General features: G+C 51.2%; 1 protein-coding gene and 1 long non-coding RNA gene across 14 annotated transcripts in view; one reads left to right on the top strand and one right to left on the bottom strand.

Annotated features, from left to right (window-relative positions):
- The window catches only part of LOC134418552 (collagen, type I, alpha 1a-like), a 57,096-nt gene extending 32,314 nt beyond the window's left edge, over window positions 1-24,782 (top strand). Inside the window, exons 3-10 of one of the 12 annotated variants that reach the window (XR_010027806.1) lie at window positions 6,292-6,436; window positions 8,412-8,605; window positions 19,707-19,829; window positions 20,919-20,996; window positions 21,098-21,214; window positions 21,821-22,088; window positions 22,432-22,585; window positions 23,679-24,782. Coding sequence is in view for 8 of the 12 variants with exons in the window: in XM_063157007.1 (XP_063013077.1) it covers window positions 15,547-15,616; window positions 19,707-19,829; window positions 20,919-20,996; window positions 21,098-21,214; window positions 22,432-22,585; window positions 23,664-23,796 (675 nt within the window). In the remaining 4 variants the exon portion in view is untranslated. Of the gene's footprint in view, window positions 1-6,291; window positions 6,437-8,411; window positions 8,606-15,303; window positions 15,617-16,057; window positions 16,220-16,404; window positions 16,635-19,706; window positions 19,830-20,918; window positions 20,997-21,097; window positions 21,215-21,820; window positions 22,089-22,431; window positions 22,586-23,663 lie in introns of those variants that run through there. The other 11 variants (XR_010027805.1, XM_063157007.1, XM_063157010.1 and 8 more) reach the window with 11 other exon arrangements.
- Window positions 22,112-25,432, bottom strand: LOC134418553 (uncharacterized). 2 transcript variants are annotated; one of them, XR_010027807.1, is made up of 6 exons: window positions 24,985-25,432; window positions 24,602-24,755; window positions 24,332-24,395; window positions 23,727-24,217; window positions 22,686-22,805; window positions 22,432-22,546 (listed from the first exon to the last, which is right to left on the bottom strand). It is a non-coding gene; the product is annotated as an uncharacterized LOC134418553 (long non-coding RNA). The 2 variants fall into 2 exon arrangements; XR_010027808.1 differs by adding an exon at window positions 22,112-22,223 and having other exon boundaries at window positions 22,411-22,546; window positions 23,727-24,755.
- Between the last annotated feature and the right edge of the window lie 1,244 nt (window positions 25,433-26,676).

The following is a 26,676-nucleotide window of genomic DNA, read 5'->3' on the forward strand; positions in this document are numbered from 1 at the left end:
TGTTGCTTTCAATCAACTATTTACTATACCCTGATTACAAGGAATATTTGGAATTATACAGAAACCTTTATACACCACCTTCTCTCAATGCCTCAGAGCTTGGGATTTCATTCTTTCAATTGTTCTTATTGTATGTGTAAGGGGAATCATGCAAATGGTGAGTTCAGCTTTGATCCATATTGGTTGTGGCATCAACATCTCCTTCCCTCAGTTCCCCATTTCAGCTCATACAACTGAAAATGTTTATTCCTCAGCAGAGCAGAGTAACCAAAGCCCTCTGAGTCTGTGCAGACACAGCTGGCTTTGTACCTCTGCCCTGGGCTCAGATATTTTGGGCTGTGTTAATGTTTTATGGTGTAAAACAATTTCTTTATCTGATGGGATTCCTGTAGGATATCCTGCAGGATAATAATTAGGCTGGGTAATTCCATCCAATCACTGCAGGGCTAAAGAAGTAAAAAAAGAGGATGCAGTTACTGAGCAAGGCTCCATCCTGGGCAGTGTTTGTGGATGGCTCCAGGAGCATGGCACAATTCAAGGGCCCACGGTAGCAAAAAGTGAAGCATGCCACTGAAATCTTATTCCAGGTTTCTGTTGGGTTTTGGCACAGTTTTAATGTTTTAATTGAAAGGAGACCCTAAGTGTGACACAGGGAATTGCTGCTGCTGAATTTTCATGTTATCCAGAGGGTGCCAACAAGGGATATGGAACAGATGCAGTGTTCTCAGAGTAGATGAACCAAGAGAGTAAAGCTTTATTAAATGAAGGACCTAAAATATTTTGTATAACAAAGCTAGTTTTGTGCAGTTAGGAAGTCCTGGCCTCTAATCCCCACTACTGAGAGGCTGAGGAAGAATTACCATGTGACCAGCCAATTCTCAGTATGAGAGAATTCTGGGGTTTGTGTATTTGCACCCCACTCATGTGACCTCTCTGATCAGATGCAGAAACCCCCATGCACTGAAGGGACTTGGTCCTGCTCTGTCCTCCTCTGCCCTGTCCTGTCCTGCCCTCCTTAGGGCAGGAGCTGCCACTTAAACACTGCCCAGGGGGATTTGATCCTAAGGATCCTTCATGCCCAAGAGCAGGGAGAGGAGAGTTCCAGCCTTGAATGAAGTCATGGGTGAACAACTGTGCAGGGGGACTCTGCCATGGTTTCAGAAGAGAACAGGATTGTTGGATGTGACCTTTACAAAATGGACACTGGGGATCAAATTCAGGGGAGCTGTCAAGGGCAGTGCAGCTCAAAGGGTGACCCTGGCCCATGGCTGAGGGAGGGAGGGTCAGGCAAGAGCTTCCTGAGCAAGTGAAGGGGGAGATGTGATGTCAGAGGATGAGAAAGGTCAGAATAATGCATAACTTGAGTTCGTGGCTGCCTGTGCTGAAAGAACAGTGCCTGGTCCCGTGCCCATGGATATTCAGAGCAGGGATTTGGTGCAGCTCCTGGGAGAAGCTGGCACTGCCCTGGGATTGCTCTGCCTCACTGCAGGAATGGTCCTCACACGGCCTCCCAGGCTGGCTCCAAGCTGAGCACTGTCCCCTCAGTCTGAGAGGTGAGGAGCAGCAAAGACTCCCCTCTGTACCTCCCTGTGGGCAGCACCACTGATGCCCAGCACAGGAGCACAGGCTCTGCTGCCAGCTCTGCCACTGGGAATTTGCCTGAAAGGCTGCAGCTACCTCAGAGTTCCTCACTGGAAAGTGACTGCAGTGTAATGCAGCAGCTCTGCTGCTCTGTAGTTTTGGTTAGCACCACGTGTTTTTATATCCCATCCTAACAAGATAAAAGAGGTTATGGATGAGCAAAGAGAACAACATAGAGGGGTTCATGTAGCAGTTGTTAAAATTAGTGCTCCTACTTCACAGAAATTGGTAACAATCATGTTCTGTGTGTTCCACGTTACGCTTCTTTTTCCCCCTCTCTTTTGTATACCACAAAGCAACAAACGCTCCCTTCCTCTTGCCATTTATCTTCTCCTTCCTTTTTCTTAAGGGATGGAAGAGAAAATGCAAAAAAGATTTATGAAAAGCAGAACATCCTTTGAACATTGCGCATTCCATTAAACCCGTTAGAACCAGAGAAAAATCCAAAAAATATTGTCAGTCCTGAGGTATCACCCCATCTTCCTTTTTGAATTAAAAGACATATCCAGATCTACTATCTCTCCTTTTAGCAGAGCTAAACTTGGGAGAAAATGTTTGGAACCACCAGGTCTCAGGGAAATCTACAGATTTCAAAGCCCTCATCTCTCAGGAGTTTGTGCCTGAACCCATCACACAATTTGGTCTTATTTTTGCCAAAGGACTTCAGAAATTTTAGATTACGAGCTTGATGATTTATATCCTGATATTATTCCCCAACAGCATCAATTGCTTCAAGTTTCTGAACCTGACAGAGCAACTGAGTAATTTATTTTTAAACATAAATAGGGAGAAACTGTTTTTTAGCATTTCTATTTTCTTCTCCAAAAGGCCTGTAACATCAGCACATCTGGACAAATGCAAATCATTTCCATGTGAGCACAAGCTGAAATCTGGCACACTCAGGCAGATGACATTTATCCATCAGCATTTACATACTGCCTTATCAACACTGTAGGCACTTCTGGTTTGCAAAAGCTTCATTTATCACTTGTTGAATGCTTGAAGCTGAGCTGCTCTTGCTGAAGAAATTGTTTCTTACATTGACAGATTCTGACAGTGACTTTAAAAAACAGTAATGAAAAAGCCCTGACCCACCCGTGTGTGCCTGCTGTGCCACACAGACCCTGGAAGTGGCCGAGAACCAGCAGGGTGGTGCATTTCAAGTATTCAGAGTTTACACTGGTCATCACATACTGAGGTTGCATATGAAGCACATTAGAAATTAATACTGAAAGTTTCCTGTTTAGCAAAAATTGTAGTTACTCAACAGGCACATTTTGTTTCCTGTTGGTTTTACAATTAGCTGGTTTGTTCCTGAGAAGAATTGCTTCTTTATTTGCAGAAGTCTGTATATCTTTTTTAATCAGCCAACACACATATTTGTCTTACAGACAAATGCATTATGTGCTACATATTTCATCACTTGAGTGGCTGCCAGAGATGCATTTCCATATCTACTCCTCATGAATCAGCAGAACACCTCTATAAATCTTCACTCCCTATAAAACTTTTTTAATAGAGGTGTATCCTCATTCTGATGTTCCATAATCAGCTTTGTCAGAAACACTGTGGGCCCTCTTTCCTTAATATATTGGCTTACTAAACATTTCAACCACTATTTATAAGCGAGAGAGGGAATCCACATCTTCTGTCTAAAATCATTAAAGGATAAACAGACATTCATGTATGGGAAATTCTGGCAGAAGAATGACTCCTTTGCAGCAGCCCATGTAATTAAAGAGAGGATGAACATTGGTAAAAACATCATATCCTTCCTCTCCTTTCTCACTCAGTGCAGGAGAGTGAGGAGTGATCACAGCTGGCAAAGCTGTATTTCCTGTCAGCTACAAGGAACCAGAACCAGGGGCTCAAACAGCCACAGCAGGACCTGGAACACAGAGCCTGGCAGAGGCACAGTCAGCCCAGGAATGGGTGCTGGGACACAGAGCCTGGCAGAGGCACAGTCACCCAGGAATGGGTGCTGGCATGGAGTAATCCCAGCACTGCAATCCACAGTGTGGGACTGCAAGAGGGAGGTGGGCAGGATGGGAAAGGCAGCACCCAGAGCTCTGTGGTGACAGGACTGCCATGGATGTTCTGTGGGCATTGATGTGGCTGTGACTCACCGGGGCAGGCACACGAGGAGCGTTGGTGTGGGCACTGCTCGCTCCAGCAGAGAGCCCAACCAGTCTGAGAGTCACTGCTAAAACAAGTCTGGTTGTTGTTTTCAGCAAGAGGCCACGTTGCCTGCTCCAAAGGAGACAAAGGAGCCTTCAGGTTCCTGCTTGAAGTTATTCCACTTACTGGCATATGGAATAATAAAAGAAACACTCAACGGCTCAAAGCAAGAGCAGCATCCCAAATAGACTTTAAGTGACAAATTGGAGCAGACACTTGTATCCACATGAGCGTAATGGTACCTATCTCTGACAGTAAGTGCACAGAATTGCATCTGGCTGAGAAAGTCCCTGGGGGCTGGCAGTAACTGGCAGGTGGAACAGGACTCGGAGAGCACCACTGCTCTGTCCCGCTTGGCTTTGGCTGTCTGCTTGTGCCCACAGCAGGAGGGAATGCTGGGGTCTCAGAGCAGCTGCTGGCAGGTGTGGGACTTTAGGTTATTTTCAAGGCATGATATCATCTGTTACCTTCTGCCATTCTTCTCCTTGAGCCACTTCAGTGACCATTCTGAAATAACTGCAATGCCAGTTCTGGGTTAAATCAGGCAGAAGTGCTTTAGGTGTTTGCATTTGCTGTGCTCATTTCACCTCAGCCCTCTATGGCTCTTTTCCAAGCATGTCCCACGCTTCCCTAGCTCTGTTTAGTCTGGGAAAGGTGTAAGAAAATTAGCTGGAGGTCATATGGCTGCTATCCATGCATAACTAATTCTTTATGGGAACAGATGTGAGTTGCAAAGAAAGTGAATGTCTAACTTTCCAAAAGGTTTGATGGAAATCTGTCTGGGAACAGCCAGAGCTGAGTACAGGACCTACAGTGAATTTTTGCTCCCTTCACTGAGGACTGGTGGAAGTGCCATGTGCCAATAACATTATCCAAACCAGCCTGGATTTAAAATCAGATATCTGGGCGTGATCCATCCTTTTGTCTGGAACCTAAGGAGGGCAATGCAAGTTTCCTTGTCTAAAGCTGGCACAGCCCAGAACAGCTGTACTGGGAATATATTTCTGTGTCACAGCAACATAATTTCCATAGGTGTGATGAACAGTGCTGACAACGTGCTTTAGTAAGCCTGAGGAGTTTGAAGCATGTAACTGCTCCAAATGGTTGGATTTCTCTGGTGTGCATTAAATGCAGATGTCAGGTTTGGTGGTGTCTGGGTGCTGTGGTGATGGGTCCTTCAGAAGTGCTGAGAGGTCGACAAAGTTGGGCTGAGCTGATGCATTTCATGCTATCAGCAGCTGGTGAGCCCTGAGCACCACAGCCAAGTGATTCATTTCTCAGTGGTGCTGAAAAGAGAGGGGGGTGCTTGAATAAATCAGTGGTGATCTTAATAAACTGGGAGCTTCTAGGTACTAAATCTGTCTGCATCTGATCTGAATTGCTATTACCTGTCAAAAAGTCATCCACCATTGCAAGTTCCAGACAAACTTTCTGGTAGCAGATGTTTCAGGGAAGCTGTTTGATATGTTTGGTGTGCAGCATGCCCAGAAACAAAAGCCAAAGCAGAAAACATTTCCCAGGTAACAGCAATAACTTCTGTGCCACACCAAAGCCGAGTTTATTGGTGAATGTAATTTGTAAATGTGGATTTCCAGCATGAATCAGTTAGTGAAGCACTACTCATAATTCAGCCCATCTCAAAGAGATGCAGTAATTCAGTATTTGTGTCCTTGTGACAGCAGTGCTGTTTCTAATCACTTTAAATTCAGCATTATTGAATCCCCTCTCGGGCTACAGCACAAAGTGAGGCTCAGTTTGGTGCCTGCCAAACAAGCGTGGTGTGTTCCAGCAGCCAGGCTGTGGGGAGAGCTCCAAGAGATTTGGAGCCCGGAGGAATGTGTCACACTCCCTCAGGGCTGTGGGCAGCAGCTCTGGGGCCACCTGTGCAATCCATGTCTCTCACACCAAAACCCAGAAGAAACTGGAGGCGAGGGAAATATTCGCCTGCCCCTTGATATGGGTTCATTGACTCGCTGTCGTAAGAGAAAGGGCTGGGTGTGGGCTGTGTGAAGGATTTCAGCTCAGGGTAGCCAAACTCCAGTGTTTCACTGACACCCTCCCACCATCTGACACATGGCTGTCCCTTCTGTGGCAGGAAGGCAGCACAATGAACATTTCTCTGCAGCCATCAGAGATTGTCACATACCACTGCTATTTCTCACCTCAGCGTGCACCTTGAAAATGACCTCTGGGGACAGGCTGGACACATGATGAGAAGACTGCTGTCCCAGCCAAATAATACCCCAAAAGCTGTTCCACTGTCACCTCTATAAAACTCTCCCTTCTCTTTGCAGTTATAACAGAGAATCCAGTGCTCTTTTCAATTTCCATTATATCAGGAATTTCCTTGGTACATTTTCCTCCTCTCTGTGGTACTTTAGATCCGTGTTTCATGAAAAGCTGTTCCTAGCATAACTGGGAGCAATTCACTTGTGAAGTAACTGCTGACAGATGGATCCATTTATCTCTCAGGCATGGTGTGCTGGGCTCCTTACCTTGTCACCTGTGCCTGCTGTTGGAGGATCCATCTTCTGTGTGGGTGGCTCAGGGAGCCCTGGCCTCAGGAGCTGCACCAAGGGTGTCATTCCCAGCTCTGGACAACGGATGGCTGCCAAAGGTTTGGAAAAATCCTCCTGCTTTGCCCTACTCCTCTCATCCATCAGTGTCCAGTGGCACTGGGGTAACATTTTCTGCAGAAATCAGGGGATATTTGCTTATTGCTTGTGCTCTCTTCTCCTTCATTTCCCTGTTCTTTATCTCCTTCTGTTATTTAGCTTGGAAGGGCCATGGGTACTTTGTGCACAGCACTTCTCAGGCCTGGGACAGGAGATTGTGTCCCCTCCAAGAGGTTTAGTGCCTCAGCCCTGGCTCCAGGGCCATCTGTGCATGCCCCTGTGCCAAAGGCACGGAGGACAGCCCAAGCACAGGGGATAGATGGCCAGCTGCTGTCCCAGGGTGCTGCAGGGGTGCCCAGGTCCTTCCCTGGATCCCATCTCAGAGGTAATGAGTGGGGAGTGAAGGACAGAGAACCTTTAAGGTGAGGATGAGTGAATTTTACCTAATGCAGTAGAGAAGCTGGAGCTAGCAAAGGGAAAAGAGAAAAAAGTGAATGGCATGGAAAATGGTGCTGGCAGGACACTGCACCACGAGCAGAGGGAAAGATCACTGGTATCAAGGCCTGGGTGCAGCAGGCACTGCAGGTGGAGGGTGTGTACCTAAGTCCGACCCTTTCCTCTCTTTGCCTCTGGGAAAAGGCTGCATTGTAGGACCATGAGAAGGAGAATTCACGTTTAGCCTCAGGAGCAGGTGCCTGGGGCTGAAGGTGCTGTGGGCTGGGGCTGTCCCTGTGCTCCCAGGGTCAGCTGCCATCCCAGGGCCCCGTTTGCCTGGGACCGGCCCCGTGTCTCTCTGGGGTGTGGATGGAGCCCTGGCAGAGGCCGGGGCACTCGTGGCTTTGGAGGCTGCTCGCCCTGGGCAGCACAAGGTGCCAGCACCAGTCACACACTGTCAGACTTCGTGATCAGAAGCAAATTGGTTGGAGCTGGAATTGTTCCCACTGGGTGTTTTTAATTCATTTTCCTGTGGAAAGGTTATTGAGAAAGCTGTTCCAGGTATTCGGATCATGCATTCCAATAAGTTTAAAATTTAAACTTGTTCTAAGAGAGGATCACGTGTGTTTCAGGTCTGCATGCACCCCATATTTTAATATTGCTAAGGCAGCTGTGACCTCAGCACAGAAATGCCATGAGATGGAATGGCAGAAGCCAGACAGAAGAGGGACAGGGAGTAAAGCTTAAAGCAGCCTCATTAAAATGTATTCTGCTCAGTTTGGAAAATTAATGAGAACCAGCCCTTGATCCATTTTCCTGAAGCAGGGATGAAATGCTTTAGAGGCCAGTTTCATTCTCATTAATAGTTTTTTCATTAAGAAGGATGAAAACTATCTAATGTGATAACTATGAAGGAATGCAGAGTCATTTTCATTATGACCATGAACATTTGTTTGTGGCATAAAATCACCCTTAGGCAGGAAAGCCCTCTACTCTTGCACACATACACTTGGTTCTTTCAGCTGTTGCTGTAAAGAAACGCCTCCTTCAGGTGCCTCACTAAACAAGTCCAAATGCCACAGACCCAACACGATGGGATCGTATTTCTGTCATTGTCCATTGTAAACTCCTTTCATTGGAGACAGGAAATGTGCTCTTGAGTCATTCCAAGGAATCCCAGCCCCTCCACCTCCTTAAATTCCATATTGATATCTGCAGAAAGCAATTTAATCCGTCTTTCCTTCGCACCCCACACAATGAAAAGACAAAAATCCCAGGTCTTCCTAAAGATAAATAATGTTGCCTGCAGGTTTACATTAGGGATTAAGTGTCTGCACTCTGAATAACTCTGGCAATAAATTAGAGGAAGGGAGGCCCAGCCTTTAGCTCTTCTTCTGGGGCTTTGTTTCACACTGTAATTTTTACACAGCACTTTTGTTCCACTTATGTTTGAGGACAAAATACAAAATGGTTTCAGAAAATATCTTCCCTTCCTCTTCCCTTTTCCATTTTCTTAATCTAAACATGACCTTTTTTTTTCAGCTCCCTCAGAAGGGTGAGGCTGGGGAGTGGTATTCCACATGGAGCTGCTGCTTTGTGGCTCACCTTGGGGCTCCCAGCTCTGCACAGATCCATCCCCTCTGCTGTGGTGAGATCCTGATTGGGGCTGCAGCCAGGATGGTCCCCTCCTGCCTCGGGAGAATATCCACAGCTTAATTGTCAGCTCTGTGCTCAAGGTATGAATGTTCCTTTCTAAGGGTAGGGGTCTGAAGATCCAACCAACATATTCCCATTTTTCTTACACAAAAGGTTGAATGGATACTGGCAAGAAGAAACTGTATTTAATTTTTGGACAATAGTGTGGGTTCTACTTGTAAAGCACTTTGGACCAGCAGATCTCCATGTGGTCTTCCAGAGCTCCAGACTTTATCAGGAAAGAAAGGCACACTGTGAAGCAAGGAAATGTCTCCTTCCACACTGTTTAACTAGAGCAGGCAGCTGTTTGCTTACATGAGGTATATTTTTACCCTTTGGTTTTGTGTCCTCTCCTAAAATCAGCAAGGCTGAGGACTGATCACAACTATTTCACTCCCTGTTGGCTTTGACATGTCTTTTTTTCCCTCTCCTCTGACTTTCCTTGGGTTTAGATGTTTGATTGGAATTATCCCTGTTTTGCTCCACATTATGACTAAGTAGGCTTTTAATATAAACACCTGAGCACAAAAAATCAAGATTAAGAAACTGTTCCACTTGAATGAAAGCATTATGGCTCCTGAAATGGGATACCTGAGGTCTGGGATACCTCAGCTGTAGGAATCAGGTTCTGATAATTACAAATCCTATAGGAAATTTCAAAATTAGTTGTTTCTTCTCAGTGAGGGCTGTGTAGTGTTGCCTGCCTATGTCTTTGAGCTGAGGCTGCTCCTAGGGCCCGTGAGCCATACAAAACAAGGAACAGCAGCTAAAAAACAGTAAAAAATACTTTGTGTGATTTACCAGCCTACATGGAAACAGAGAGCAGGATTCTGTTTATCTTTATGGCAGAGAGGTGGGTTTTGGTCTTTGGCAATATATATGGCTCTGATTTAGCATTCAAGGTAATAAGCAGCCCTGGCTGTAGAAAGGAGTATTTGTAGGATGTCTTTTCCTGGCTGTTTAAAATGGAAGCCAAGTCAGTACCACTGGAAGAGGTGCCAGCAGATTCCTCCCAGCCAAGCCTTCTCCCAGAGGCACTGGGGGAGATTTCCCTGCAGGAAGGGGACACTGAGGGACAGCAGGGGCTGGCACAGGGCTCAGCAGGGGCTGCTGCTGGCACTGCTGTGGGGGCATTGCTGCCCAGCAGGGTGTGGGAACAGCTGCTGCTGCGGCTCCCTGCGTGTCTCAGTGCATTCCTGACAGTGCCATGGGCATGGAAAAGGCACTGTGGGCTCAGAGGGAGCGTCCCCTCAGACTCATCCCTTCAGGTTGGACAGTGACAGCTACCAAGGGAGAACAGAAGGACCGAATAATGCAGAAATCACTTTGGCACACCTGTGAAAAACACCTCTGAGTTTCTTTCCCTAAATGCTGCAAACAGCTGGGAACTGCAGCTGTCTGACAAACTTCATCTGGTTTCTATAAAGAATTTTGATTGTTTTTTTAGATAATTCCCAAAGTGAGATTTTTCAGCTTTGAGGTGGTTCTGATTTGCAACAAATGCTGTTTAAAAGTCAGAGATCCGGACACTGTAAAGGATAAAAAACTCTATGCAAGCAGAGTTTGCTGAAAAATGCCCAGAATTAAGGAGGGACCACACCCTGACAGAGAGAGCCTTGCAGCAGCACTTTCCAACACCTCCCTTGGCTGATGTGCCACAGGAGCTGGAGACTTGCACCCTTCACTTGGAAGGGCACAGTCACTTCAGTGCTCGTGGTTTTATGGGATCAGGAGGGGACTGTCCCCTGTCACCCCATGGGTGGTGCCTGTCTTGGGGCTGAAGCTGTGTGAGTCTCTCTGCTCTGTCCTTGTAACCACAAACTGTGGATTCATATTGAGTTGAGTCTTAAAGTTCTTAGAGCAGTGCACCCATATGGAGATAAATGACTTTATATGCACCCTGAGGCAATTGTGGAAATTTCTGTGCAAAGAACTTATTTGTGTGAAATTGTTATTCATGTGAAATTGTGATAAAGCTCTGAACATAAACTGGAATTTGGAAACCTTGGCTTTTGGCTGCCTTTCAGGAAAGGCATTTTATTTTCACCCTGCCCTTGGTAATCCAGAATGAAAATCTAAGTGAGATGGAAGGGTAGCTGCCATGTGCCACCTTGCATTGGTTGTGGAAGTTATTTTACATAGTTCTGGGAATTCTGGCACAAGTTGGCATCATCTTTTCAGGCTCTCATTTATAAAACCTTGCCCAGTAAGGTGGCATTGGGTAGATCCTGAGAGCAATGCCTGAGGGAGCCTGTTCTGGCAGGAGCACAGGCTGGATGGGCCAGGCTGTTTGCAGAGCTGCTGTCCTCAGTGGATTTGCCTCTTCTCCCTCAGTTCTGCCTTCATCCCCTCTCCGTGAACTGTCTGACCTTGGGAAGTCTGTGCTGTGCTGCCTGTCCAAAGAGCAGGTTGCAAACTGACAGGGAGAAACAAACACCACTGGGTATCAATGGCTCAGTCAGTCCTTGGCCTTAGGGCTGGCTCTGTTGCCTTGTGCCCCAGCCAGCCCCACAGCTGGCACTGGAAATGATTCCCTGTGAGCCTGCAGGGAGGTGCCACGCATGGGCCATGCCCTAAGCATGGCTGTCTCTGTGCTGTGCCCACTGGCAATTAAAACTGGCATTAAAATCAGAGATAAACAAAGTGCACAGAGGTGCTGGGGTAAAAACTCCCCCTTTCACATTGCCGTGGTGGGCAAGTGAGTTTTTGTCTTTGAGCTTTTGGGCTAAGGATAAATGGATAATTCCCTCCCTTCCTTGCTTTTCCTCCAAACAAGGAAAAAAAGTTGCTCCCTTGAATTCCAGTTCAAATGAATGGAAGTCTGGGGGAGAGGAAACAGGCAAACCAACGAGGAAGTGTTTTATATTTGGGGTTTTCTTTGCATCTCGTGGCAGGTGGGTTGGGTGTGTTTCACAGCTGCCTTCTGAAATGAGTCTGTTACTTTGCCATTCCTTTGTAAGAGAGCAGCAGTGCTGAATCTTTATCATATTGATCGTTCCCCAGGCTTCCATCTGGGGCCTGGGATAATGCACAGTGTTGTTATTGCCTTGTTGTTTTTCATGTGTATCCTGTTGATTTGCTGCCAGGAACTCACAGGTCAATTTGCAAAAAGATAGGCTATGATTTATTTTATCTAGAAGATGATGCCACGATGGGAATGCTTTTCCAAGGCTGGCAGGGCTTCAGGTTTGCTTTGTCTCCTCTCAGGAGTGCAGCACATTCCCAGATGGGTGGGATCCCACCTGGATTCCCACCTGGAGTCTCTGTGACTCTCATGGAGCTCAGGGTGGGGTGAGTGGCTGGACAGGAGCCCACACTTCAACTGCACTCCCACGGAATGGCTCTTCCCTCACTGCTCCCTGTCCAGCTCAGAGATGACAGAGTCAGTGCAGCTGCACTCATGTCAAAGGGAGGGAGGAGGGGAGGAGACACTTTGTGCACAAGGAGCCACCGAGGTTGAGCACCCCCGGGTGGCAGGTGCTAAAAACAGACATGGAAAGTTATTTCTGGTGGATATTTTTGTTTGCTCTGATAACATCAGCTCACTGCCAAGGAGTAGCAGCCCAGTTCCCAACAACTCTGTGCACAGGAAGCCCATCTTGGAAACAAAACAAGGACTCAAATTCTCCTCATCTTCATGTGACTTAGTGCTGTCAGATTGTAGCTACTGGGAAAGCAAGGATTATGAAAGTGTGTGAAACTGCACTTTAATTCCTGCAGTACAAAACTCCTGCTGCATAATTTACAAGGGGCTGGTTTTTAATTACTCCACACAAGATGTGCTAAGTGCAGCAGGCTGATGTATCCATATACCGGGTTGTGTGCTATTATTTTTCCCTGGAACCCATCCAGGTAAATCAAACCCGCAGTGAGGGACTCCCAGTCCATGTTCTGTTTACACTGCATTGAATTTTCCTGGTTTCCTTTCAGCAGGAGCCATTTGACAGGGGAATTTTTTTATAGCACAGAACACCTTTTCCTGCCAGTGGAGATTTTCAGTTTTGGGCCTGGGGTGATGTGTCCTCCTGGTTTGTGGCAGAGAATTGGATGCTGATGTTAAACCATCCTCTCACCAGCACAGGTCACTGGAATCACCTTCCCAGTCTGGGAGGTTTTGTTCTAAATTACAGATCATCCACAGAGCTCCAGGTGAGACAGAGCCCAAACAAATCCCTCACTCGCAACACCTTCCATGGCAAGGCAATTATCAGGCAGCTGAACTGCTGCCCTTATCCTACAGGGCTATTTCAAAGAATGTCTTTGTTTGTTTTCCTCTCCTACTTGTCCAGGTTTCCCCTCACATTTTGACACCATTAGGATATAACTGTGTTAGACAGGAGTGAGGTCAAATGAGATTTCCTGCTTTGAGTGGAGGTGTGAGGTCACAAAATGTGCTGTGGCTGGCTGCTGAATGCCTGTTAACTCTGGCACAGCAGCACACACACACACACACACATATATATATACACATATATATATATATATACACATATATATATAAATACTTCAGTATGTATTTATCTTAATATCTGAGGAAAAAAGATTACCATGTTCCAAGAGTGCTGGAAACTCTTAAGCACTGTTGTGCACTGAAGTGCTGTTTACAGACACCAGAAAACATTCCTTCTGCAGAGAATTCATGACTGCTTGAGTTGAGATTTTTTTTTTATTCGGAGAATTAACAAAAAATGCCAAATCCTTTCAGTAGTTACTAAGGGATCTTTGATTGTTACATGTTTTTATATAAAAATGTTCCTGAATATTAAATGTAGAACATCTAAGTTGTCATTTCAAGATCTGTTCTCCTTTAGAAGCACCAAAGGTGTTACAAAATGGTCAAAATCTTCTGTTTCAGTAGAGCTCAGTCAGAATTTTTCCATCTGACAGCTCAACAAACACAAGGAGTTTCATGTTCTGCTTTAATATTAAATATTGCTTTGTAAATCACAGTAACTGCTTCCCACCAAACCCGACTTGTGCTTTATTTCAGAGACCTGCCAAAGGAAAGCCTTGCACCTGTCAAAGACTTGTGAAGAGCCATTCCTCATTTCTGAGATCCCTGCCAGGAATGGGAGAGTTACCAAGAGTTTCTAAGTTCCTCAGACAATCAGAAAATGCCCCAAGCCCCTTCTGCAATCATGAGTATGGATATTTATTTCTCAGCTTGGATTTACTGACGGACTGAGACGTTCTGGCTGCTGCAGTGCCACTTTGGGAAGCTGGGGTGTTTGTAGGGAGCCAGTGAGCAGAACCCTGAGGTGAGCTCAGAGCCAGTGCACAGCCTACAGTCTGTGAGCAAACCCGTGCACAAACCCAGCATTTCAGAGCTTTTCTTCACATCTGGCAGCCAAACCAGATTTAGATTTGCCTCACTCCTTGTGGAAAAGGAAAAAAGCAGTGAAACACGAGTTAGGTTAGTGTCTGTCTGTACAAATTCTTCCTGGGTGATAAATGATGGATTGCATTAATGGCTGTTTGCTCCCAGCACTGTGCCCTGGTCTGTAAAGCCCTCCTTTCTTTTTGCACTCATGGAAGTACAACCCAGAGCTCTGGCAAGCCCCACCTTTGGCACAGTTCCAGAAGAGCTGCCCCAGCAAATCCAGCTCCAGGGTGTCACTGCAGCGCTGGGCATGTGGGCTGGGCTCTCAGCAGCAGCAAACTTGAAAACAGTCAGATTCATGTAAATTCAGCCTATATCTCAATCCTAAAATTGCATTAAAATTAAACTCCCTGTTTCTAATTCTCATTCAGTGAAGCTTAGATGAACCTCAGAGTTTTGGTGTTGCCATGATGGAGTTATGGGAATTGATTTTGTTGCAACACGAAGTTCCAAAAATGGGAAATAGTGGCAGGTTTGGGGGCTCTTTCTGCTTTCTTTCCTTTCTATTCCTGTCTATCCAACATGGCAAAAATGCAATCTAATTGAGCAGCAGGAAGGCGATCTCCATGAAGTTAGCAAGTGAGGGAAAACAAGTTAATCTTTCAGGCTTTGAAGGAGCTGATACCAGAAGAAAAACTGTGCCTGCAATACAAAGCCAGAAGTTATCAACTATCCCAAGAGATGTTTTCACAAATCAGCAAAGAAAACAAGCCAGGAAAAAGAAAAGAGCATTGCTCTGCTCTGTGTCCCTAAGATGGGAAACTGAAAAGCTGTGAGCATAGAGCAGGTAGGAGCTGGCTGTCAGAGGAATGGCAGCTTCCAGCAGAACAGGGATAACTCAGGAGTCTCGGGATGAGTCTCTGCTGCCTTGCACACTGTGCAGCGTTTCAGTCAAAGCCCACAAGGAGCAGAGTTTCCAGGCAGCCACAGAACACCACGTCAGGCCGTGCAGAACGAGGATTGCAGCAGAAATGGGGCTCCTCCAGATCTACTTGAGACCCAGAACTGACACTAGATGGGGCTCAGCTGCAATAATTGTCTTAGTTCCTTCTTTTGTCCTCTCACCCCAAATATGTTTAGCTTGTGTTTTGCTTCAGCGTGCTTCTATAAATTTTCAGAAGATCCATCTGGGAAGCACTTCTAGGATGGAAATGCTCTGACCTTTAGATGTTGACAGGTGAGGTGCATATTCTCATGTTCTGTATTATTGACAGTAATGGCAGTGCTTCCTTTTTTTTCTGTGAACAGTGTAAGTTTTACATGTTTGTATGACTTCAGTATATAGTTACCCTCCTACAAAACAGAATTTTTATGCCAGTGCTTTTACTCCAGGGACGTAGATGCAGTCCCACATCTGGATAAGCACATGACTCCATTCAGGCCAGTGTGTGCGATGGCACCCATCCAAGTCCTCTGCAGCACGAGGCCATGGATGTGCCCACAGAGGCAGGAGCCCAGGCACGGCAGGACTGCTCAGGCAGCTCCTGTCTCCTGCGCTCAGGGTGATTCCTTTTCCAGACCAGCTCTGTGCCAGTCCTTGCTCCTGCAGATGTGCCTGGTGCCACCTGATGTGCGGCAGCTTTTAAGGGCGAGTCTCCACTGATGAGGACTGCACAGCTCTGCCACTCATCCCACTCAGCACTTGGACAAAATGTAGGACTGAACCCCAGAGGTAGGAGCCAGTTCTTTGTTATTTCATTGTCTGAAACTTTTTCCTTGCAGCGTGTTTGGGGATGGGAGATAGACCTTTTTACCTTTCTGGTTTTGTCTCTTTCTGTGGTGCATCATACCTATCCCTTCCATAGCTGAACCAGTGGGTCTGAACTTTCTGACAGGAATTCAACAGAAATCTTTTTCAATCTTTTGTCCCCCTAGAAGCAGCCCAAGTTTTGGGGGCAATCAGCCTCAAAACATTTCTGTAAAATTTCCTTTTAGTTCTTGATGCTGCTCAGACCCACCAGACTGACACAAAACCCCCTCAGTACTGTCCCCAGCCCCGGTGGAATGGCTGAGCTCTCTGAACTCCAGCCTTGCACTGTCATACCATAATTACATTGCAATTGTAGATGTAATTGTGGCAGGTTTTAGGCCACTGGCTCTGAATCCTCCTGAATCCTCAGGGCTGACCATGGCATTTGTCTGTACTTTCCTGTCACTGGGGCTGATCATTCCGTGCTTCCCAAGGGACCAAGCGCTCGCTCTGCGCAGCTCCTCGGAGCTGAGCGTGCCTGCCCACACTGAGAGATGGCTGAGTGAACGACCCCGTAATGTTCAGGTTGGTTCGGCTTATCTAGTTCGGTTCTGCTTATCTAGTTCGGTTCGGCTGAACGCGGTTCTGTCCCGTTCCGTTCCTTTCACCTCAGTAAACTCGCATCGGTTCGGCAAATTCCGGCCAGCGTCGGCCCTTCGGGTACGCTCGGCTGTTCTCGGCCGCACTCGGCTCTTCGGCCGTCCCTGACTCTGCTCCGCGGTGCAATGGCGGCCCGTGGCGGGGCGCCGCTCCCCGGCCTGAGCCCCGTGAGGGGACAGAGCGCTGGCACAGCCGCCTCAGCCCGGGTCACCCTGGCCCTGCCCGGGCCCGCGTCCCCCGGAGCGCGCCCTGCAGCGCAGAACGCGGCCTCGGAGCCAGGAGCGGGGCCAATGCCCTCGGCTCGGCAGCGGCGCCGGGAGGCGGCGGGCGGTGCCCTCAGGTGAGCGGCCGGAGCGGAGGGAGCGGGGCCGGGGGCACCGGGGCCGGGCACCCACAGCGGGACGGGGCTGCTTCGGGCGCTGCTGCTGCGGGGGACCCGCTGTGGGTGGGACGGGGCTGTCCCGGCCCTGCGGCTCTCTGGGATCGCGTTCCGTGGAATAAAGCTGGGGCTCGTCCCGGCTGCGGGGGCAGCGCTTTGTTGTGTGAGAAACAAAGTTCACTCCTTAGAACTTTGACACGTTTGTTAAGGGATGAATGGCAGCGCTGGGGTGCTTGGCTGTTTGCCAGGAGTGCCCGGTTAAACCGTGTTCTCTAGGTCCTGTTCCATTGCAGTGGTGTGTGCATATTCATTAGAGTTTATACATGTTCAAACAGTCCTTGGAGTTTAGATGTTCTTTTGCTTGGTTTTAACCTCCGTGCCATCTTGTGGATTAAACCAATATACTTTATTTCTTCCTGTGGTGCCATCCTGTTTTATTTTCACTCCCTCGTTATTTGATAACGACAGTCAATAATTTTTTCCTTTTTTTCGGTGCTCTGGTTTCTGTTTCTGTTATCTTGTATTTCAGATAAGATTGTCCCCAGATGTGGGAAATCACCTAATTATCTTACACCATTGTCTGAGTTCCTTACATGTAAAAGCGTTTTACCATTTCACAGTCTCTATTATGCTACAGTCTAAGATAGTATCTCTTACACTGCTATTTACAAAAGCTCTGCAGTGCATACATGAACCGACAGATTGGACTTTATCAAGAGCAGTAGTTACAGATTGTGCTCTCTCAGGGTTGTTGTGGTCAGTAATGCTGTGCCACAGCTAATACACGAATGGCAGAGGCAATAACTGCATTTGTTATGTTTCATTGTGGGCTGGGCTGGGCTGGCTCTGTGTCCCGGGAAGCAGCGGGATGGGGGTCCCTGTGCCCCCCCTGGGTCCCAGAGAGAAGCTGCTCCTGTGGCTGCAGCTGAGGGGCAGTGGGAACCCTGAGCAGTCCTGGTGGAAACCGATGGCAAACCAGGTTTTGTTGGGTTTGGGACTTGCCATTTCCCCTGCTCCGTGTGTTTTGCCTTAGGAAACAGGAGCTGGGCACCGAGACATTTTGTTACCCTAGAAGGAGGAGTTTATTCGTATTTATTTCCTGAGGCACTGGAACGATTTGGGTCTCAGCTGGCGCCTGAGAGCCTCCTCCTGTGTCCTGGGTGGGGTGGTGGCGATCAAAGGGGTGAAAGCTGGGGCAGGAGGGTGGGCAGAGAGGAGAGCAGTGGCTCTTTGGGGATTGCATCTGGAAAGGGCCCTCAGGTTCCTGCTGGGAGCCCTGGGAACAGAGCTGAGAGTGGCTGGTGCAGCTGGAGTGCTGAGAGTGCAGAGGCTGCAGTGGGTGTTGTCTGCTGCTCTCCTGGTGTCCCATATCCAGTGCTGGGCTGGCACCCTCGGGGCAGGGGTGGCTTTTAAATGTTTTAAATGCTGCAGCACTCCCTCAGATTGGATGGGTGTGAGGATATCCAGCTCTTCCTTAGGGCTGGGAGCGTGGCAAGGGTGCAGAGCTCATGGTCAGTCTTGTTTAAACACTTGGAATAGCAAAATATTCTAAAACAGAGACTTTGAGGAAATAACATAGGTGAGTCTGTTGCAGGGATAGGTACAAGCTGTCTTTGTTACAGATCCACACTGCTGGATGTTTGTCAAAGCCCTCTGGGGACAGACGTGTCCCCAGAGCTCCATGAACCCCTTGTTCCCTGCTGCAGGGCAGGGTGTGCCCCAGCCTCGGGGCTGTGTGGCTCCTCCTGCCTGGAGCAGGGACAGCCTGAGCTGGGCACAGAGTTGGGTTGGTGGAGCAGCTGGGGATGGATCTCTGTGTGCCTGGGCATTGCTGTGGCTGTGTCACTGTCACAGCTGCAGGGCTCCCTCAGCCCTGTGCCCTCAGCAGCACTTGGGGCTCCTGGGCTGGGCTCTCAGTGCCATCAGTGCCATGGATGCAGCGTTGGTGTGGCTGCCGTCGGCCTCTGTGCTGTGCCACCCTCGGTGCCAGGGCGCAGAGCAGTGGGCAGGCTCCGTGCCCTGTGCCAGGGCTGCCAGCAGCACTGCTGGGCACCAAGGGCTGCCTGTGGGGCTCGCACAGAGGGCACACGCTGAGCCCCCCAGCCTGGGCAGTGCCGCTGGCAGGGACCGGAGTCAGCTCTGGGCCCAGAGCGGGTTTGTGCCACAGAGAGCCCCTGGGGCAGCTCAGAGATGGGCACTGCCCTTGGGGCTGGCACCGAGTGCTGCAGGTGATCGTGGTAAGGGGGAACTGAAGCTTTCCTGGAAAGGCCATCAGCTGTGAGGGGAAGCTGTGGAAAACAGGTGCTTGGTGCACTGGCTGGTAGCAGGTCCTGGGCTTTTCTCTTCTCTTCTTTAACCTGTTCTTAAGGGGAGCCCAGAACTGCAAAATCAAAAGGAAGGGGGATGTGGGGTGAAAGTTGCTTTTCATTTTTTAAGTGTTGCTGTGGATTTTGGTGTGTCAAGTGGCACTACCAAAACAGCATTGGAATAACCAAACTTCAGGACTCTGCACTTCATTCCTTTAATGTGTTTGTGTGGGTGCAGGAAATGCCAAATCCCAGAGCAATCCCATGTCTGTAACTTCAAGTGCAACATCTCTAAAACCAAGTGCTCAGTGTGGGCTTTGCACGTGGATGCAAATGGTCAAAGGCCTTTCTTGTGTCCCAAAAGCAAAAATCCTTTCTCTGTGAGGTTTTGGAGGGGATTCTCTTTGGGATTTTTGTGATGCAGCATCCCAGGTGTCCCTGCCTTTGTGCCAAGTCCAGTGGTAAAGGATGGAATGGCTGACACGTGGGGTCTGGGATAAAAATGGTTCTGTTCAAATTAGGCAGAGAATGTAATATGGAAAATGAGCTTCCTTTTAATGTCTGAAATAGTCAGGAATAAAAATGCTGGGAAAGGACACATTTGTGTTTGAATTGCTGTCACCTGTCATGGGTAAAACCCATAGGGAGCAATCAGAGCAGAAGTATGAGAGCTGGGATCCTTTAACTTCCTCAGTGGACTTAATTTTCTTTTTGTCCTCTCTTTCAGGGCAGGAAAAATCACCAAACTCCTCCCATCTTTGCCAAAAGCTTTGGTGTTTGGGCAGCCAAAGGCAAGAGGCCTCAGCACCAGGGCTCTGCTGGAGGGCTCTGGTCCTGCCCACGCTGTGGGGTAAGTCAGAGGGACACAGGGCTCCTCTTTTCCTCTCTGCTGGGACTGACTGCCATGGGAATGCCATTCCTGCCAGCCCAGCCCCAGCTGTGTCTGCTGGAGAAGGGCAGAGGTGAAGGGACAAATGCCAGAGTTCCCTGGGGCTGATGGAGCTGTGGTGTTGGCTGTGCCCTGAGGGCAGCTTGGGCACTGCCTGTGCCCCCAGGACTGCTCTGGGGTCAGGAGCTCTCGGTGCATTCCCAGCCCTGCCAGGGGGGGCAGCTGCTGCAGGGCTGGGTGACAGCCCCTGCTGGGGCTGGGGCAGGGCCTGGCACAGGGGCAGGGCTGGGAGGGTTTGGGAGCACTGGGAGGAGAATGAGGGATGGTGTGGGCACAGAGCTCAGCCTGTGCTCTGTCAGCACAGCCCTGCAGGGCACTGGGATCTGGGAACAGCTCCAGCTCTCCTGGTGCCAGGGATGGGCTCTGAGGGACTGGGCTCACCTGTGGCCTCCCAGGTCAGCAGGGACAAGGGGAATGTGGTGCCAGAGCTAGGCCCATCAGGCTCTGTTTCCCTCTGGGAAAGCACAACAGTCTCTGGGCTCAGGTGAGTTTTCTGCAAGTGCTTAGAAGAGCAATCCAGGGAAAAGGGAGTTCAGGAATTGCATCTGCTGCTGGGAACAATGCCTCAGGCTTGTTAGTTTGTGTCTGTGAGAAGTGGGCTTTGGGCTGGAGACTGAGTGGGAGGGAAGGGGAGTATTTAGAAATGATATCAGCATTTCTCCCAGAACTGGGGTGCAGCAGTGATGGGGGTGATTGGGTTTGCTCTGGGCCTTGTTATTCCTTGAGCAGTTTTTCAGTTCTGTTGCATGATTTACTGTCCAGTATCTTTCTACCAAAAACTGACAGGAATTTAGGTTCAGGGTTAGAACTTGGGTCCATTCACTGCAAATCTTGCCAAGGCTGGGGGACTGGGGTGATGGCTGCTCTCAGCAAAGGTTATTTATAATGCTGTGTCAGATTTCCCTCAGTGCTGGGCAGGAAAGGTGAGGGTTTGGAGCAGGAATTCTGCAAACAGGGCCTGGGTGATGGTTGATTTGTTTTGTTTTTCAGTGAGCCAGGGCTGGCACAGGGAATGGTGCAGGTGCAGGTCTGGCAGTGGAGCTGCTGCCCTTTGGAGCCATTTTAAAGGTGTGATCATGGAACATTTTGGGGGCTGTTTTCAGCAATCTGGGTTTAGAGCTCCTGTCCCCAGCCCATTGCTAACCCTGACACATCTGCTCTGGTTTCAGGCTGTCCTTGCTGGAGCACCCTGGTCCCTGCCATCCCCTGGGACACAGAGGGAGCCCTGTCCCAAGTGGCTTTGGCACCTTGGCAGGAATGTGGCAGCAGCCCCAGAGCAGCTGGAGGTGAGAGCTGGGTGTGTGAAACCGAGCAGGGCTTACCTGGGGCTGGGGGAAGGGGAGGAGTTTCCATCCCTCCTGGAGCTTTCCTGCTGGGATGGGGCAGCACAGGGAGCAGAATTCATTGTGCCCCTCCCTGGGCACTGCTGCCCTTGGTGTCTCTGCTGTGCCACCAGACCGTGGCACTTTGCTGCTGTCACTGCCACTGCCACCCCCCCGGGGCTGTGCCCTCCTGCCAGCCCCACGCAGGAGCTCCAGGGGGGTCTCTGTGCTCTGTGGGGAGCGTTGGCTGGGAATGTGCCTCATCCCTGGCAGGGTCCCTTTGTCCCTGGGCTGCCAGCCAGAGCTTTGGGCTGCTCAGGCTCAGGGCTGGATTGCCCAGGGCACTGAGAGGGAGCAGCACAGGGAGGGTGACAGAGAGGGGCTGGCAGAGCCCAGCTGGCAGCCTGTGCTGGTGCTGCAGGTGGGCTGGGGGCACTGCAGGGAGTGAATGTCCCTTCCCTAAGCAGCCCTGCAGATCCCAAGGGCTCCTGGAGCAGGATTTTATTCCTTACTTCCCTTTGTGCAGATTGAGTCTCCAAAGTGCCATGAGCAATTCTTTGATTTCTCTAGGAGAAAACCTCCCAGCAGAGACAGATTGCAATGGAGGCCAGAGTTGTGTTTGGAGCAGGGAGTGCTGAGAGCTGCATCTGCCTGTGCTGCCACAGCCTGAGCACAGCCTGGGAACAGCCTGGGAACGGGACTGGGGCAATTTCTGATGCCCAGTGAAAGAACACAAACTCAGCCCTTCAGCCTGACAGTCCCTCCACTGAGAGCTCAGCACACATCCTCAGAGGTAAGTCCAGCATCTGAAGGAAAAAAAAAATCACAGTAGAAAAAGGTGATTTATTTTGCTTTAAAGTTATTTCAAGTTCTTATTAAAGCCCAGCCAACATTTGCTCTTGATTTTGGTTGGGTGAATAACGAGCAGTGGGCACAGATGATGCCATTCATGTAGCTGAAAACCTGGTGCAATCTAGACGGGATACAAGAACTGTTTGTGTGGGAAAATGGAATGTGAGGGGATGTCAGGGGGAGTGAGGTGGCATTTGTGAGGGAATTGCTGAGGTCATTGGAGGGAGCCCAGCAGACAATTCCCCTGGGAAATCCGAGGGCCCACAGCCAGGACTCTCCAGGGCTGAGGGGGCAGCCCTGGGACTCACTGTGTCCTCCTTCCTTGGCAGCACCAGCAGGGAAGGGACAAGAGGATCCCTGTGGGATGAGGCTGGAGAGAGCGAGCAGAGGAGCAGCCTCGGGCTGGAGAAGGGCAAAGGGACCAACATGGTGTCACCAGGGCACCTGTGAGGAGCAGAATGGACACCTGGAGGCCACATGGAGGTGAGGAGTGGATGGTTTGGGGCAAAGTCTGAGTTAATCTCAACAGAGATGAGTAAGGGGACGTTTAGGAGGGAAAAGCTGAGGTGAGGAGTTCACCCACCCTGGCACAAGGTCTGTTTGCACAGGCTGGGGCCAGAGGTGAAGGTCAATCCAAAGCCAGCCCTGCTCAACCTCTAAATCCCAGGATAAGTTGTACAGGCTGCCCACTGAGGGATTAAAACTACATAAAAATGAAACCAAGAGCATTGATGAGATTGCTGGGAATCCCATTAGCTTGCTGTCAGAACTCCTAACACAGTTCTGAGCTTTGATGACAAGAATGCATTTCTTTATTTGGATTATCACTGTGTGGGATATGGGGTTTATTTGGGTTTTAAAGCCCTCATGGTGGCCCTGACACTGCTCAGGAGCTGGTAGGAAAAGCAGTCAGAGCTCCTGGCAGGCACAGGGTGTTTTCCCCCATAGTGGATGGTGGAGGAATTGTCTGAGATCTGCACTGTCCCTCTGGGTGATGCCACTTGCTGTGATTTGTGTAATTCCATACATTTAATTCCCAAAGCTTCCCAGCCCAGGGGGTTGAGCTGACAGGGCAGGACAAGGATTGTTCTCTGTGTGGTGCCCAGATTTGGGGTTCCCTGTCAGCTGTGCTGAATTCCACCCATAGCCCCAAATTCCCTGCTCCATTCCCACTGCAGTAACCTCCCAGTGCCCCATGGAGTGTGGGCATTCCCATGCAGAGCTGCTGCCTTGGACAGCAGCTGTGCCAGGAGCAGCAGAGCTTCCAAGGAAGCTCAGCAGCAGCACAGGGACAAGGACAGGGTTATGTGGCACAGAACTGGCATTTATAACCCTCCCCCCAGTGATGTCCCTGGGGTCACTGGACAGAGCTGCCTGGAACTGAGCTGGTTTCAGCCCCTGAGCTCCAGGATGGAGAACATCCAGTTGGTGTCTAAAGCAGGAGAAGGCAGTGGCCAGATGTGCTCCCAGCCTGTGCTGGGGCAGCCCCTGTGCCCAGGGGGGGACATCTCTCCCTGCAGAAGCTCAGCTCCTCTCAGAGCCTCAGCAGTGGCCTCTACAGATTCTTTTCCCTCAGGAAAGGGATGCACATCCCTGTCTTCAGCACACCTCCAGTGGGACCTACCTGTGAAAGCTTTCCACCACTTGTGCACTTGCAGCTGGATCCTGAAAAACTCCAAACTCCATCCCACTGATTTCCAGGTATCTCTGAGGGCTCCTGCCTGGGATTCAGTATCTGTGGGGGAAGATTGCCTTGGCTGTAATGCTGCTGATGGATGATGGCCTCAGGCTGGGCAGGAGGGAAGGGATTTGGGGTGGCTGGGACATAGCTGGCAGCTGTGTGGGAGCTCTGAACCGGGAATTGCTGCGTGAGCCCCTCTGCAAACAGCCTGTGCCTCCATTCCCAGGTAATGCCAGCTGCTCCTTGTGCTCCTTCCGGGCTCTTGGTGCTCTGTGTGGGCTGGGGCATTTCCACGTGCCTGCTCAGAGCAGCCCCTGGCCCAGGAGCCACGGTGCAGGCACAGCTCCTCCTGCAGATCCCACAGACACGAGGGGCTGCTGCCTTCAGGAGCTTCTGGCTCCTCCTGCCCTGCGCTCCCAGCCCGCTGGGACACCCTGAGGGAACACCAAGGAGCACGGCTGGCAGCGAGCAGGAGACACCGAGGCCTCTGGGCCCAGAAACAGCCCCGGCCCCAGCAGCCACCGTCACTTTGAGCTGGCAACGCTCACCTGCAGGAAACGCCCCCTGCCACTCTCCAGAGGAACCCTCAGGAGCTGTCTGGTTCACTTCTTCCTGGGGAAACAAAGGGACATTGTGTGAGCACATTTACATCTGCTGGGTAAATCCTGGAAAGGGCAGAACAATCAGGGTCATGGGGAAGAGTTTGGTGCTGACAGGTGAGTGCCAGCCAGTTCTGCCCTAGAGCCATTGCAGGGGCTGGTGTGTAAAGCAGCATTCACAGAAGGGAAGGAGCTGCATTTGTAGAGGAGCTCTCTTACTGGCAGCAGTCATTCCCATCCCACACAGGACTTTGGAGCAATTTGGGATTGGCTCAGGTGATTGGAGCAGGGTGCTGACAAGGCCAAAATTCTGTGATCAATGCGCAGCTGGGCCGGTCACTCCTCAGCATTTAACTCGATGATCCTCACAGCTCTGGAAATAAAGAGCAAAGAGTTTTCACTGTGTTTTCCCTCGTGTTTCCCTGGGCTCCAGTCCCACTCCAGGCACAATGGGAGCGGGAGCAGCAACGCCGTGGCCCCAGCGGCCATCCCAGAGCGGCTGCTCCCGGCCGGGGCGCGGGCACGGAGAAGGGGCTGCGGGCGCTGCGGCTCGTGGGGTTACCGGGCCGGGGGAGGGGGGCTCGGTGTCCCCCTGGGGTTACCGGGCCGGGATGGGCAGCGGCGCTGAGCGGGCGGCGATGCTGATGGGATCTCGGGGCCGGTACGGGCGGTCTCCGTGTCCTTCCCGCTTCCAGCCGCGATCCAGTGGCTGCTCCCGGGAAGCGTCGTTCTCCTGGCGGGCACGGCAGCAGCACAGCACCGGCTCCCTGCCGCCGCAGCCGGATCGTGCCTGGAGCCCCGGCGGGACCCAGCCCCGCGCCGGCCGCAGCCAGAGCGACAGCGCCTGTCCCGGAGCGGCTCTTCCCGCCCGCGGTGATGCCGGTCCCGATCCCAGCCCCAATCCCGCCTCGATCCTCCGGCCCCAGCACCCCGGGTACCTACCCCAGTACCCTGCCCGCCGAGGAAAAAGCGGCTCGGCCCGGCTCCCACAGGAAACACCGGCGGGACCAGGACCCGAATCCCCGGACCCAGATCCCGATCCTACCTGAGCGCCTCGGACCCCGCGCAGCAGCCGCCCCCGATCCGGATCTGCGCACAGCGCTCCGACCGCCGCTCCCGCCGCATGCCGAGCCGAGCATCCCCCGCAGAAAGCGGGACAGGCGCGGATCCGCCGGCATTTATGGGCGGGAGGGGGGCGGGGCCGGCACAGGTGCGAGGGGCGGGGCCCGCACAGGTGTGAGCGATCCCAGTGCGGCTGCGCGGGGCGGGGCCTTGGGGGATTTAAGGCGCGGGGAGGACCCAGCAAAGCCATTTGCTCCTCGGCGTTCGGTGGGGCAGGTTGCTGCCGGCCGGGGCTCTGTATCTCTGTTCTTCTGTATTTTCTTCCGTGTTTTTTTTTCTGTTGCATTTCTTTTTTTCTATACCGCTCCTTTCCACCCTCCCTTCCTCCCCTCCCCCACCCCCTACAGCCGCCCCCAGCCCCCCCTCCCATCCCGTCTCCCTATTCCCTTACTCGTCCCTACCCTACTCATCCCTACCTTACCCTACTCCTCCATCCTCTCCCTTCCCTCCCCAGCCCCGTCCCCTGCCGCCCTGCACACCCCGACCTCTCCCCACCTTCTCCTCGCGTACCCCTCCGCTCCCCTATTCTCGTTCTCCATTCGCCGCTCTCCCCCTTCCCTCGCACCGCGGGGCTCGGGGTGCCGGGCAATAATAAAGCCCTGAGGGCCGGAGCCCGGCGCCCCCGCCCTCGCTGGGGTCCCCACACGGGGCCGGAGCCGCTCTGCGGGTCCCCCCATTGCAGTGCAACACAGCGCCCCACAGCGCCGGGGCTCCGGCTGTCCCTACATCACACTGGGGGGGTCCTGGGGTGGGGGGCCCCGGTTACAGGGGCTCCCTCGTTAGGAGGGGGTGCCGGGGGGGAGGGGGGTTGGGAGAGGCCCCCTCCGGAGGGGGGGGGGGGGTCTGGGGGGGGTAACTCCCCCTCCAGGTCTCACCCCCTCCTCCGCACGGGGTTCAGCCCCGGCCCCCTCCTCCGCACCGGGGCCCGGGGGGGGAGGGGGTCGGAAGCGGAGGGCCGTTCGTGTGGGGTTTTTTGTTTTACACGTGTATGTGTGTTTCACGGCGCAGAGTGATGTGCCCCCCGCTGCTTTCCCCACCCCACCCGCCCCCCATCCCTCCCCCCGGACCGGAGGAGGGGGTCGCCGGGAGGGGGTCGGGGCTGGACCCCGTCCGGAGGAGGGGTAGGACCTGGAGGGGGAGTTACCCCCCCCAAGCCCCGCCCCCCCTCCTCC

This window comes from Melospiza melodia, chromosome 5, assembly GCF_035770615.1.
Source record: "Melospiza melodia melodia isolate bMelMel2 chromosome 5, bMelMel2.pri, whole genome shotgun sequence".
Lineage (NCBI taxonomy): Eukaryota > Metazoa > Chordata > Aves > Passeriformes > Passerellidae > Melospiza > Melospiza melodia.